Source organism: Sorex fumeus, unplaced genomic scaffold (genome assembly GCF_029834395.1).
Source record: "Sorex fumeus unplaced genomic scaffold, SorFum_2.1 ptg000020l, whole genome shotgun sequence".
Classification (NCBI taxonomy): domain Eukaryota; kingdom Metazoa; phylum Chordata; class Mammalia; order Eulipotyphla; family Soricidae; genus Sorex; species Sorex fumeus.
The window spans coordinates 11991642-12006515 of NW_026606077.1; the positions used below are offsets into that span (position 1 = coordinate 11991642).

At 41.9% G+C, this 14874-nt stretch overlaps 1 protein-coding gene across 20 annotated transcripts in view; it reads right to left on the reverse strand.

The window, feature by feature from the left end:
* KCNMA1 (potassium calcium-activated channel subfamily M alpha 1) overlaps nucleotides 1-14874 on the reverse strand; it is a 771897-nt gene that overhangs the window by 92858 nt on the left and 664165 nt on the right. For all 20 annotated transcript variants that reach the window (XM_056113556.1, XM_056113555.1, XM_056113550.1 and 17 more), the window contains one exon: nucleotides 11834-11927. In XM_056113556.1, coding sequence (XP_055969531.1) covers nucleotides 11834-11927 — 94 coding nt within the window. The remainder of the gene's footprint in view (nucleotides 1-11833; nucleotides 11928-14874) is intronic.

Sequence of the window (14874 nt, forward strand, 5' to 3'; positions counted from 1 at the left end):
TATCATGCTAAGCGAAATGAGTCAGAAAGAGAGGGATAGACATAGAAAGATTGCATTCATCTGGGGGATATAAAGTAACAAAGTATGAGATTAATACCCAAGAATAGCTGAGATCAGCACCAGGAGGATTACTCCATAACTTAGAGGCCAGCCGGGTATCCTAGAGGAAAGGGCTGTTCAGATAGAGAAGGGAGCACCAAATAAAGGATGTTTGGAGGATCCTCCCAGGAGGGGAGATGCATGTAGAAAGTAGACTATGGACTGAACATGTTTGCCACTCAATGCCTCTTTTGCAGACCACAACACCCAAAAGGAGAGAGAGAACACAGGGGATTGCCCTGCCACAGAGACAGGGGGGATGGGGGGATGGAGGTGGGAGGGATATTATCCATGGTGGTGGAAAATGGGCACTGGTGGAGGGATGGGTATCTGATCATTGTATAATTGAAACCAAAGCACAAAAAATTGTAAATCTACAACTTTAAAAAAAATAAAATAAAATAAAGGGAAAAAAAAAGTGTGTCCTCATCATCTCAGACAATCCTTCAGGGACTTCTTGTTAGAACCAAGGGTCAATACTACATACCGTTTTTCAAATCTTAATTTATTTTCCCAATTTAAAGGTAAAGGTAAAGGCCCTCCCGTTGATCGTCGATTTGCTCGAGCGGGCCCAGTAACGTCTCCATTGGAGACTTTGTTGTTACTGTGTTTGGCATATCCAATACTCTCGGTAGCTTGCCAGGCTCTCCGAGAGGGGCGGAGGAATCGAACTCGGGTCGGCCATGTTGGCCGCTTGTAAGGCGAACGCCCTACCCGCTGTGCTATCGCTCCAAATTTCCTTAAAGTGCACCATAATTAACACAAGACTTGTCGCTACTGAGCTAATGAAACTGCCTTTATCTTAGGTTAATAGAAGTCCTATGCATTGAAATGTATCTGAGTAGATACTTACATGCTACAATGCACCATCCACAAAGTTTTTATGCTGAAGTCCTAACCTGTCCCAGACATCACTCTGTGCTCAGATTTTGTGATATGGTCTTTCAAGAGGTAATTAACTAAAATGAGGTCACTTTAAGGTGGGCTCTGACTCAAAATTTCTGAGATCTTTATAAAAAATGATAATTGAAAATAGATACATTCAGTGAAAGACACTGTGAGGAAACAGGGAAAGATGATTATCTTTAAGCCAAGGAGAGAGACCTGCAGTAATGTTCTTCTTGATCTCAGAAGGAACCAACCTTGCCAGTGCCTTGGGCTTCTAGAACTTCCAGTCTCCAGAAATTTGAGAAAATTTGTCTCTGAGTTTAAGAGATCTCTGGGCTATAGATACTCAGCCTATGATTCTCTGTAACGCAACCTTAGAAACTAATCATCTGCCTTAAATGAAAACAGGAGAAATTCATCAGTTCCCACTATACTCAAGATTCCCGAAGTCCTCCTTGCATGACATCACTTGGACTTTGAAAGGAGAAAGCATCATGCTACCAGTTTAGAAATACATAGAATTATACAGGAAATACACAGAAACTTGTTCAAAGAATTTGGACCAAGATTCCTTTCTTCCCCAATGTAATCTCCTTCCCAAACTCAATGTACATATATATATATGTGTGTGTGTGTGTATATATATATATATATATATATATATATATATATATATTCTGCATGAGAGAGGAAATTTCTCCCTGGATAATAAAGTATACTTGCATTGAGGGCTGATAACCCAACCCAAATGAAAGAGGAAGATTGGAAACTAATCAGTTAGTTTGTTCAGACAAGCTAAGAGTGGATTTCCAAAGAGTGTGTTTGGAAGTAGATCCTACTGAGGACAGAAAACCAACTATTTACTTTGTAACAACACAGCACTGTGTTAAAGTATGCTGACTCCATAACCAAAATATCTACCCTCAAGTTTTGACATCGACTACTTGCTACATTGTGCCTTGTCTCAGTCTCTTCATCTATAAAACAAGAATATTAACCATTACTGGACCTGGAGTGATAGCACAGCAGTAGGGCGTTTGCCTTGCACGCAGCGAGCCTGGCCGAACTGGGTTCGATTCCTCCATCCCTCTCAGAGAGCCCTGCAAGCTACTGAGAGTTATCTCGCCCACACGGCAAAGCCTGGCAAGCTCCCAGTGTGACGTATTCGATATGCCAAACACAGTAACAACAAGTCTCAAAATGGAGATGTACTGGGCCCACTTGAGCAAATCGATGAATAACGGAGGACAGTGTGTATGTGTTTATTAACCATCACTACAAAATGGATACAATATAAGCATTTTATGAATAAGTACATGTTGTACACTTAAAGAACAGGACCTGACAGAGCACACGTGCACTCAACACATGCTTCTTCTTCTTACTATTATGATCATGATTATTATTATTATGTCTTTAGACTTTACTTAGAACTCACACATAGCCCTTATACATAATGAAAGAAGACAGGATAGAGTAGTTCAATATAAAGATATAGCTAATGATTTCTTCACGAACACTAAGCACTAGCAATATAACTACCATCACTGCTGCTGTTGCTGACTGGTCTAATAATTAAAATATTTCCAACTTTTCCCTCTTTTCTCACTGCCCAGCAAGTGTAGGATTCTCTGGGTTTAAGAACTCCTGTGAGTTTCAGTTTGGAGGATGTAACAGCCTCTCTCCAGAAGTCTACCTTGCTGTTTCCTTTAGGCTTTGATTGGCCAAAATAGAGCCTCAAGAATATCTTTATAAAGAGACTGGAGCGATAGCACAGTGGGTAGGGTGTTTGCCTTGCATGCAGCCAACCTGAGTTCGATTCCCAGAATCCCATATGGTCCCCTGAGCACCGCCAGGAGTAATTCCTGAGTGAAGAGCCAGGAATAACCCCTGTGCATTGCCGGGTGTGACTCAAAAAGCAGAAAAAAAAAAGAATATCTTTATACAGGACCCCTTATATCTATGTAAGAACCCTAGGCCTCTGACTGGGAAATCAATGGAGATGCACAACAGAACTTTCCTTAAACTCCAGTCACATTTCTTCTCATTACCATGCCAAAGGTTACATGCCGTGGTGACAGCTCTCTGTCACTTTCTGTATATGCCCTATATGTTCATTGTATATTCCTCAATTTCAAACACCCACCTCTACTCCTTATGAATATGCATGGTTTTCCTGAAAAACTACTAAAAGTGTATAACTTATACCACGCTGATTCTACCAAGTATAAAACCAGACCCACACTTCCTCTCTTAGAAGCTACAGCCTGAGCTGGTGGACCTGCGTTCCAACTTTTATTACTTGTTTTCTTGCAATAAAGTGTCTCTTTTCGGGGATGGAGCGATAGCACAGTGGGTAGGGCGGTTGACCTGGGTCCGATCCTCGGTATCCCATATGGTCTCCCAGCACTGCCAGGAGTGATTCCTGAGTGTATAGTAAACCCTGAGTATCACTGGGTATGACCCAAAAAGTAAAAATAAATAAAATCCACCAAGCTTAAAAAAAAAGGGTCTCTTTTCTAATAAGTTGTTTCTGTGCTTTTTGGATAGCATAAATAGCCACCATGCATTGAACACTTAAAATTTTACTGTGGTAAAATTCTCCCCTGTATTTTAGTACTTACTCATCACAATAACTGCAGGTTATTTTTATTGTTGTCACTTCTCTGCATGGATGGGAAACATTCCATAAATAATGTTGCTAAGATGGTACAATCAGTGATAGGAGGCAAAGGTAGTGAACAGAGTTTTCTTAACTGGTACCCTTGCTACTCACTCTGATAACCCTTTCCTGCTTGCAGGTGGCAGCTGGATAGTGTCCATTGCAGCACTCCGAATCACAGTGCTCAAAGATGCAAGCAGAAAGGCAGGATCAGATAGATCATGGGCGTTTATGAAATGTATAGCTTGTATGAATAAGCAATAGAAAATTACCACATGTGCCCTTGTCAGGACAACAAACATATGAAGAGAATCTCAATAATCAACTAACACCGGGGAGCTTTTGTCATGTCCCCATCTCTAAAGACATTTAGAAAAATCTGTATTTGTACAACTGAGATGCCCTAGTGAGTTAAATTTTTCATACCTACGCTTATTGAATCACAGTTCACACTTTCTAAGTCCACAGCTAGAAATTAAGCATGCCTGACTTCAAATAAAGAATAAAAGATCATTGTTTTGAGGGTTTGCAGAGCAAGGAATGCCACTTGCCATCAATTAATCTCAGGAAGTGAACTAAATGCCCTGCTACAGCAGAAACACAAAAAGCTTGCCTTGAAGACAACTGCCTAAAGCAAAACCTCAAATCCCTTTTCTAGCAACCTGCTGTGAGGAAGCCAGAATTATATTTTAAAGAGCACGGTTCCTCTTTCAGGCAAATCCCATTTTTCCCCCATGGCTGGGGTTCATGCTAGACTTTAGAAATTTACATTAAAGTACAACCCCCAAACCAACAAAAAAGTTATGGGGGAGAATGCTAAAAATGGTTTTAAAACTGCACCCTTTCCCCTGATTTATTTCTCAGGTCTAACTTCTCATTCCGTGATAAGGCTTTTCCTGTCATTACAAACATCCATTTCGAGGTAGTTTCAGCTGCAGTGGTCAGGGCAGCTAATGTGGGGGCGTGCAAGAGGCCACACTAATTTTAATAGGTCTCTAATATGTTAGACACCGTATCAGGGATAGCAGGACACTTCTGAGGTCTCAGGTCCTCTGGAAGTTGTCCTCATCAGTAAGTACAGAGACACACTGCTTTCCCTTCCTTGGAATGCCTGAAGAAAGGTTATGATGTTTCAAAAATAATCTGCATTTCTATTAGAAGACAAACTTCTGGCAGGCAAGGGACACTCTTCTCTGTGTTCCAGAGCCCAGTAGAGGACATGGTAGATGTCCAGTAAAACAAGATACCAAGAAGGGCTACTGAATGACCACTAGTACGGAACAGTCCCTAAACCAGTCCTCAGAGACTCGTTTCTTTTATGGAGATGAGAAAACATGAACCCTAAGAGCCCCCTTGCCTTTGACACCTTGAGACAATTCAGAGGACAACCAAAACTTTTGCTCTGTTTCACTTTACAGGATCTGAGTTTCAATAGGCATCATGATTTCAAGAGAGACTAAAATATTTCTCTAAACAGTCATGTTTAATTCTAGTCCCAGTCCTGGCTCTCTGTTCAGAGTCTAGGACTGGTGGGGAAACTGTGTCTGGGTTGCTTCCCTGATGACCTCCAGAAGAGGTTCTGTCAATATTTGATGGAGATTCCCAAGCTGGATGCCATATTAATGACTCTTTCACTGACCTCTATGTCTAGCCAATTAAAAAAACTAGTGAAAATAATCAGAAAGTCAACCAAATAATAGTAATTTAGGAATACAGTATTCATAATTTGATTTTCCACTCTTCTCTTATTCTGTTCCATAGAAGCTCTTATTGCCCATCGCTTATTCTCTTGTTCCATAGAAGCTAGCACGGCAATATTAGGTCATCTCACTGGGAGTCTGGTTGTGTTGTGACTGGAGATAAGAGAGGGTCTCAGATGTTAGTCTCAAAAAGAATTCTAAGTGAGTTTTCAGTACCATGAATGGTTACAAATATTTCTGCCTCATTCTGGGGTATATCCTACTTCTAGAGCACTTCTACTTCTTGCTACCTTACCTAGATCCTGACCTCTGAATACTGGCTTTTGCCTTAGTCTTTTCTTCCTTGCAGCCTCTACCCACCTGCTCATTGGCCATCTGGGTTTTTTTTTTCTTGATTAATCAAGCCGGGTTCGATTCCTCCACCCCTCTTGGAGAGCCCGGCAAGCTACCGAGAGTATCTCACCCGCACGGCAAAGCCTGGCAAGCTGCCCGTGACGTATTCAATATGCCAAACACAGTAACAAGTCTCACGATGGAGACATTACTGGGCCTGCTGGAGCAAATCGATAAACAATGGGAGAACAGTGCTATAGATTAATCAAGGTGCCTTCAAAGGTGCCTTCCCACAGCTCCTACACTGTCTCCCATCTGATTACCAGCATTGGAGTCACCATGACAAAACCTTTGGGGCAGGTTCTTAAGACTCTGGCAACACTAGAGTGTCTTTCAACTTCTCTGCATCGCTATATCGATAGGAAATGTTTTTCTTGCCTAACGCATAAACAATCAAGCATTGCTGCCAACTAACACATCAGCTCTTGTTAGACAGCTGCCATGCTCATTGAAAGGAGATGATTGCCTCTGTGGAGATAAGTCGAGAGAACTGACATTATTCTACACTCCTAAATAAAAAATCAGTCTTCAAGATATTCCTAAAACAGAAGGGCAGAATAATAGCCTTCTGCAGAGTATGCAGGTTGTCTAGAGACCTGTGTCTAATAATTCAAGTCTTGTATGGAGACCCACCATCTTCTTCTTCTATGTCCCCTTTGAGCTTGCTATTTGCTATTGCTTTGTGAATTAGGACTGTGTTTACTTAGCTAAGCTGTCCTGTCTTTATTCTCCATTCCTCCTATTGGAAAGAACTGGGAGTGGCATTGTGCCCTCAACTCTTAGTAGGCTCAGACCATTGTGCCATTTTTTATTACTAAAACTGTTCAAGCTGGTATTTCTAACCACAAACACCCCATGAAAAGTATGAGTCAAAATAGAGGAAATAAGATTTCACAAGAAGATGAACTTATTTCACTTAGTGACCAGTTAACGCCCAAGAGGACAGTCTGTTTTCCTCAAATCACAGTTCTCTCCACTCCCTCATACATGAAAGAAAAATTTAACACCTTCTGAGTATCAAAGCATAAAGTTCTCTTCACAGAATTGAACTTCTCTGTTTCTGGTATTGAATGCTATACTGCTATCCAATGTATCCTTGCTATCCAGCTTTGGACTTTTTCTCTATGTTAATGATCTACATAACAAACACATCTGAACTAAGTTCTCATGGTCAATGACACTCAATCTTCTGCAAGTGCCCTCGCCCCTCCATAAGTAGGTGTGATAATGAAAGGTGTCAGGAATGCTGTGTGTCTCTCTTGCGAGGATTATCTAGCTCCCTTCTGGTCTATGTAGCAGATCCTAAATGAGGGGGCACTTTGGAAGACACCAGAAGGTAATGGAGTGATCACATGTCTGATCTCCAGAATCCTGGCAAGTGGGTTTGAAACTCTCCCTATACTGATACCAGTGATCCTTCCAAAATACAAGTTTTTGCCTCCTCAAAGTTCCCGCAGCCAATGTCAGGAAAAGGCTGTCCACAAAACACTCAGATTTTAAACTCCAGCTCTAAAGAGTCCTGGCTCCACTGGTTTCAACCACTCCCTACCATTGCTTATGGCCTTACACCTTTCCTTATTCCCTCCACTGGGCACACTAATGAATTAGTTTATAAAACAAATTCAGCAGCCCAAAAACTTAGACCCAAGTATTCCTAATTAAGCACCAGTTTACTAGATTTATCAGACTTTATGACTCAGCTTCCTCATCTGTAAAATGGGAGAGAAGGGGGTTACCTACTAAGGGGATTGTAGTCAGTATTTAATACATTCTCAGTCTTAACACTCTTGGGATGATGCCTCAAAACTAGTAAACAAAGAGTGGGGGTGGCAATACTATTAACAGAGAATTCTGATCATGCAGGGTTAGGTTCACCAGAATCTTCTCCACAAACCATGCCTGTTCTCTAAGGCAAAGGTAAAGACAGTTCTCTGTGTTCTCAGAGCCCATACTGGAAGATCTTCATGTCATTTCTACTCTATTTTTTCCATATCTGCCTGTCTGTCTCCTAAATCAAACTCTGAACATGCAAAAGATAGGAACCTACTCTTTTCCATCTTACTTTAGAACTTTGAAGAACCTTCCACAGCACCTTGAATATAACAGGCTCTTTCTATTTGCTGGGTGGAAATTAATCTGAGTAAAGGAACAGAAACAGGCAGCTGAAATGCACAGTATTTTGAAATTGCATTTGGGGATACAGTAATGAGAGCCCAGGTATTTAGGCTATCTAACCACTGAAGAAATACTCTCCATAGAGCTGGAGCAATAGTACAGCAGGTAGGGTGTTTGCCTTGCATGTGGCTGACCTAGTTTCGATTCCCAGCATCCCATATGGTCCACTGAGTACCACGAGGAGTAATTCCTTAGTGCAGAGCCAGGAGTAACACCTGTGTATCGCTGAGTATGATCCAAAAAGAAAAAAAATGCTCTTTACATCTAAATGAATGCAACTATTTGAAAATGGCTGTGGTGTGAACTTCCTGTGTCTGTGCCAGGAATGATCATGGGGTCCATGAATCTGTTTCAACTCTAGGAAATATCGTGTCTCGTGAATTTTCTTTTTTCTAGAGTTATCTTCCAGAAAGCTGCTGTTGAATCTCCAATGGGGTCCATGGGGCCGCCAAATTAAGCACCCTTGACTTCATTACTTAGAGACAGAGTTCTTGCCCTCCAAACCTTTAGAAGGTTCAAATAACACAGCTTCCTTTCCAAGGTAAACCTAGAAAGTTGGGAGAATTAGAATATTGGTGCTTGGTGTTTTCAAGGGAAAATTAGGACAGACTCATTAAATAGCTCCATGTTAGGAGACAGGAAAAGAAGAAAAATCCCAGGAACAGGAGAATATCCATTTCCCACTCCTGCTTGATGAACAAAACAAGGATTTTTAATCATGACACAGGAATCCCTGGCTTGGAACAAAGACTCTCACCATTTGTCTGTGAGGGTTGCTGTGTTGGGACACTAAAAAACATACCGCACCAGGATCCAGACACACAAAATGAGGCTGTTCATCTAATGACTGTGCAGAGAGTTAAGTGACACTTAAGAACCAAGGGAAGTCTGAGACCAGAATAAGGGGAGAAAGAGTCCTTAAGTGCAGAAGCCCAATGGCAATTCATGATTTTCAAGGATCCCTCACACAGAAGCCTGTTTTTATTTGCAGACCACAGTGGTAAATTAAAGCCTATCCTTATCCATTCTGGGCTCTCCAATTTCTCTTGGTGGTATTCCTATCACTGCCCATAGGCCACTAAAACCTGCCCACATTCAGAATGATTGATTCCGCCCAAGCAGTCAGCCACAGACTCTTGTCAAAAAAATACTCTTCAAGTGGGTCATTAGCTTCCTTTATAGATTTTTCAGGTCAAAAGGAAGAGAACCTAGAAGTCCTATCTCCGGTAGCCCAGAAAGAGAGTTTTGGAAGAAACGGGGAGACATGGAGACATGGTACTTGGGTACCACCAGGTGATACCCAAGTCTCTTTGTTTTCAGTCAATAGCGGGTCTAGCAAAATCAAGTTCTGTCAACCTCAGCACCAGAGCCGGTACTCAAACCAAATAACAGCCTAGTGTTCCTCATTTCTGCAATGGAGGTGAAGAAAACAAGGAGGCACCTGGTCCTATGCTTCCACCTCAGACAGAGTAGGTACAGCAGCAAGAAAGCAGAGAGACACTGAAAGGGTAGAGCTTCTAAGATTGGATGGGACAGTCCATGCCAACTGAGCTACCATGGAGACCACTGTGGTTGATAAAGCAAATTGGCAACAGTAGCCATGACCACAGCAGCAGCCCAAAGTCACCAGAGCCAGATACCCAAGTTCAGTAGTGTGGCAAGTTTCAGCGCTCTGCCTGACCCAGGATTAGCAGTTCTGATGGACCACAGAGCTGACAGCTCGCACCCAGGAGGGCTGCCTCCCTCGGTTCCTCTCCGACAGACAATGAAAGCAAGCCCCACTTTGAAAATTCTCCCCCATCATGCAAACTGACACAGGCATGCTTTTCAAAAACCCACAGCCAATCTGTTGATCATTACTTATTTACAAAGGCCTTCGGGCAGAAAGTCCTGTAAAAACCATACTCGATATGGTATACACTAGCTTTTTCTGCTTGTGGAAAAAAAAGTCCCCCCAAGGCTACCTCAAACCATCACTTTCTATTGCACATAAAATGTAGCGTGTAACACTAAAGTATTTAATATATATGGTATAATATATCTACAGGAAAGGCATTTGTGTAGAAGTATGTTACCCTGGATTTGGTAATTTGATGTTTTGCTGAAGGCTACGACTTAAAAAAGCTTCCACCTCGTACAGAAGACCTGTCATCTTGGTACCCAAGAGCCAACAGAATAAAGAAGTACCCTTAAGCAGCAAAACTTTGACACAGCTTTGAAGCATATGAAAACAGTATAACTCCTCAGAATTATTATTACTCAAGATCAAAGAAATGAGCCATACTTTACATAGCAAACAGGGACAGGGAATTTGGCTCCGAAGGTTTCAGAATTTTCAGACTTCTCTTTACTTATTTATTTGGTTCTCTAAATTTAGGCATGAGAAAGCGCCTGGGCTTTTCTCTACTTTAAATGGGCAAAACTATTAGCATTAGATAAGGAGATTATCCCAAGGTGAATAAATAGGAAATGAATGCTAGCACAACAACTGGCATCATAAAAATGAGGAGCTTGGCAGTTGGTGCATTTTATTCCTCCTCATAAACTGTAAACAAGCATGTAAATCAGCAACACGGAGCTAGGCTGAGTGAAGGGAAAGGCAGAGGACTGTTATGGAAACATCTAGCAGGAATCCATGGTCATAATGGAACAGGACATGAGGTTGGGCGAGTCCGCATTGGGAACCTGTGTTGTCAATCTCATTGAGAAGGACATTCTGTGTCTACATCCTAGAAAGATGGGAGATGGGGACTAGCAAATGCAAAGTGAGCTGGAAAAGGAGGAGAGATGGGGTGGGATGGTCATCATTGTTTTACTGCAATAAGGAAAGTGGGGAGGATGGTGAATGTCAATGAAAAGAACAGAGTTATGTCAAGATGTGTAGGTGTTCCCACAGTAGGATCTATTTAGAGATAACAGTGAAAATTTGAAACTGTTCGTAATTTCATTAGGTACTGGATAGTTGGGGTCTTAGAGGAAATAAGCACCAGGATTAGTAGATGAATGGAAGACAAACACAAAAGGCGAAATAAAAGACGAAGATGACAAGAAAAGGAATCTTCAGGATGTTTGAGCTATGGTTTCACTTGTCATTACTAGAGGAAGCCATAGGAAGAAAAGAAGGAAGGAAGGAAGGAAGGAGGGGAGGAAGGAAAGGAGGGAGGGAAGGAAAGAAGGGAGGGAAGGAGGGAGGGAGGGAGGGAGGAAGGAAGAAAGGAAGGAAGGAAGGAAGGAAGGAAGGAAGGAAGGAAGGAAGGAAGGAAGGAATCCGGGTAGAAAGAAGGAAGAGAGAGTATGCACACTGTATTTCATAATTAATACTGCTTTTAGGCTAAACAGAAATCAACTGCTTCTGAAGTTAGCTTTGGCAAGTCCACAGATTATTAGACTTTTTTTATCTGTCAAAGTCAATTAATGGAAATTTGATTTCAATCGACAGGATAAAAGGAAGGTAATCTTCAGGTTCATTTTTGATTGTGATGATACATCTCACATATGGCCTTAAGTACAGAAAACAGTCCTCGGAGGGACTGAAGCAGAAAGAGACTTGCCAGAGGCGAGCTCTCCACACGCACCCCTCTGATTGGCCGCCGCTGTCATTAGTGCCAGTGCTGTTTAAGAACTACACACAGACGGGACATGGTGACAGCTAGGACTTTAAAGCCTGTGTATTTTTCAAACAGCTTTTCAAACTGTTTTTCATGACAGAATTTTTTCAGCTCTATCATTAACCGCTGACAAGCTGACAGAATAAATACTTCAGCCTGTAAGACGCCCTCTAAGGATCTCATTCCCTCCCCGTCGAGCTTGCTGAAGAGGTGCTCAGGGCCTGGCACAGTGGGGCAGGGGCAACCAGAGAAAGAGTAAGAGCTAGAAGGGGAAGACTGTGGCCTCTGGGCCAGTCCCCTCTTCTTACCTCATCAGCTTGGGCGAGGTGCTGGGGGAGTTCCTCATGCCTCCATTCCGCTGCTTTTTTTTGGGTGACAGACTTGACGGCTGTTCATCTTCAACTGGAAATACAGGCAGCTCATGAGGTTATGAACAATTTGAGGGCAAACTGAAATACAGGCAAGATATCAAAGGACACGCACTCACGGCTCAGTCACTCACTAGGAATTTACCAGGGTCTTTTAGGACCCAGTGACAAAGATCAACTGTGTTACTCGGAGAGGCCTGGCTTAAAAACGTGAACGCAGCATCTTCACCTAACATGGCAGCATTTGAACATGCATGTTCAAGAGATTCAAACTGTTTGTTGACACCATGCCAGAGAAAAAAAGAAGCTCATGGTTTCTCTATACACACTCGATAGATAGTGAGAACACTATCTATACAGGCACATTCAAGTGTTATTCTTAAATCTCATTTTGGTTACTTCACTTCAGTCATTGCAGGGGTTTCTCGGTTAGCCCCAAATCAGAGCTGAAGTTGCATTTGAAAGAGCTGCATGACAGCTGCCAGCTTGCTGCTTCTGCAAATGAACCAGTTTAGCTGGCTCAGGATTCCTGCAAGCCAAATAAAAGAATCCTTGGAGAGAGGCAAGGACTTGATACCCTTAACAGCCAATGTTTCCACCAGTCAGGACTGGGAACACTGGTGCCTGTTGGCTCAGGAATCCCAGTCCAACTCAGTTCCAGTCTCTCCACTTCGCAAGAGAAAGGGCATGCAGGGTCACACACACTGGGATCTTTTCTGAACTCATTGGGACAGGACCAGTAGTGCGGAGAGCCCAATAGGAGAAGACACCCAAATGAAGGAGGTTGCACTGATATTGCTAGAAGATGGGGGAGGGAACTGGAGAGGCCACCATAGAGTACCAGAAACTAGATTGCTAAGCAATATGAAGCTCAGCTCACAAGCACTACTGCATACTACTTTTTCCCAGAGACACCCACCAATAAGCTTTGACGATATGTTAGACTCTATCATGCTTTCATTTTTTTTCTCAAAGAGAATTGCTTGGTAATTAGCAGATGCATAGCCAGTCTGTCACCCAAGGGCATGGGCAGCTACATTCTTGTCCCACCACCACTTCCCATTCACAACACAATTGAGGTTAAAGCTGTAATGTCAAGAAAGAAAAATATGATTCTTGGATTCTTAGAGTTGACTGCAACGCAAAGTGAGAGAAAGCACCCCGGAAACTCAGAATGCACCGCAGTTACCTTAAAGCTAAGAAGAGAAATATTAGCAGTGATGACATCAAAAGAAGCCTGATATAAGTTAATGGTGTACAAGTCTTAGAGTAGGGGAGAAAATGCCATCTCAGCTACATTATTCAGGAAGACCATAGCACAGCATGCAGTCTGTGGTATTTTCCTCCAAACTCTATGAAGTTTAGTATGTTACCATGCATGATTCCAAGGGATTGGAATAATCCAACTGCTCTCCAAACCTGCTTCAGAGTATCACACTTATGACACTACCCTACTCTGTTGTTAATCTGAGATGTATAAATCCTGGTGGACACAGGGAACAGAAGCAAAAATGCAATTTGAAGTGAGAGAAATAGCAAAAGAAATGAAGGTTAAAAAAAAATCACACCTGAAAATGCCCTCAGCCTATTCATTCTACCACCTGCTCCCCCTGTGTGGTCCCCAGAGGCCCACACTCAAGCTGCGACCCTATCTGTCACTTAGAGCTCCAGGCAGGAACTATGCAGCTGGGAGGGTATGCATCTTATCAGAAGTGAGTATCCACAGCAAATCACATAGAAACTAAACAGCACTTAAAAGATTAAAGGAAATAAATACAAGCCACATAAATGGTATTGAAGAAAATCACTCGAGTTGATATGCATCTCTCGGCAAACAGGCACTCTGAGCTTGACCTGAATTCATCTTCCTTTCATAGAATAGGGAGGCAGGCAGACCAAGTAATAATGAATAGAAGGCAGTGAGATATTGAGACACAGAGAGAATGTGTGTGTGTGTGTGTGTGTTAGTATAGAAACTCTTGAATTGACGTATTGACTCCACCCAAAATATGAGGTTACTGTTTAATAGGACCACTTGCTGAATTAAGTAACTTGTGTGTTTGCATGTGAATGCAAATTCTCTTCTCTTTCCTACAAATCTTCTTCCAGTTAGAAAGGTCTTTTACCTAACCTACTCTTTCATAGCTAGATTTTCTCAGGACCTAGAAATGTGACCTTGGTTTTGTCCAATTCATTATGCAATGAGTCAACAGTTTAAAACCTATTCACATTCGCAGATATTCTTTTAGAATCTCTGCCTTAACTTTTGCTTCACACTTACCCTTGGTCTGCAATAAATAAGGCTCTTTGATTAAGCACCCATCATCCTTACACCTTGTCACTGTCTGCTTCCCTGCCGTGATCTTCAGATGGAAGACATGCAAGTTAATACCTGTTAGCCAGCTCCAGGGAACACCTCATTCTGGTGCTAAAGTTATGCCTCTTTCTATGCAAGGAAACTATTTATTTTCATTGCAATTCAGAGAGATCATCCATCATAATCATACTGCATTTAAATTGGGATTTGTTCTCTTAAATGAAACCTGTGTTCAAAGCTTTCCTCCTGCACTCACAAGCCTGAAAATGCAGATCCTGCTCCCTGAAGAGATGAGGGGAAATGTCTCCAGCTTAAATATAAGAACGCTACGTAATGGAGACCATTACATGTGGCTCAGATCCCACAAGAGAAGCTGTGATGATTTCTTTCTCCTAAGGACGATACAAACCATATTTAATTATTAGACTTTATATGGATTCTATCAATTTCTGCATATTTAAAGGAAGCAGGTCTAGGAAAACTTTTAGTTAAGCTATAAAATATAATTCCTATCTTGTGGCTTCTGTGCTTACATGAGAGGAATAAAAATGAAATTAAAAAGAGACTAAAATTGACTTACTTTCATGAAAGACAAATCTATTGAAGTAATGGGCCACTATCTCAAGCCAACACACATTTACAGGCTCACATTTAACTGATTTTT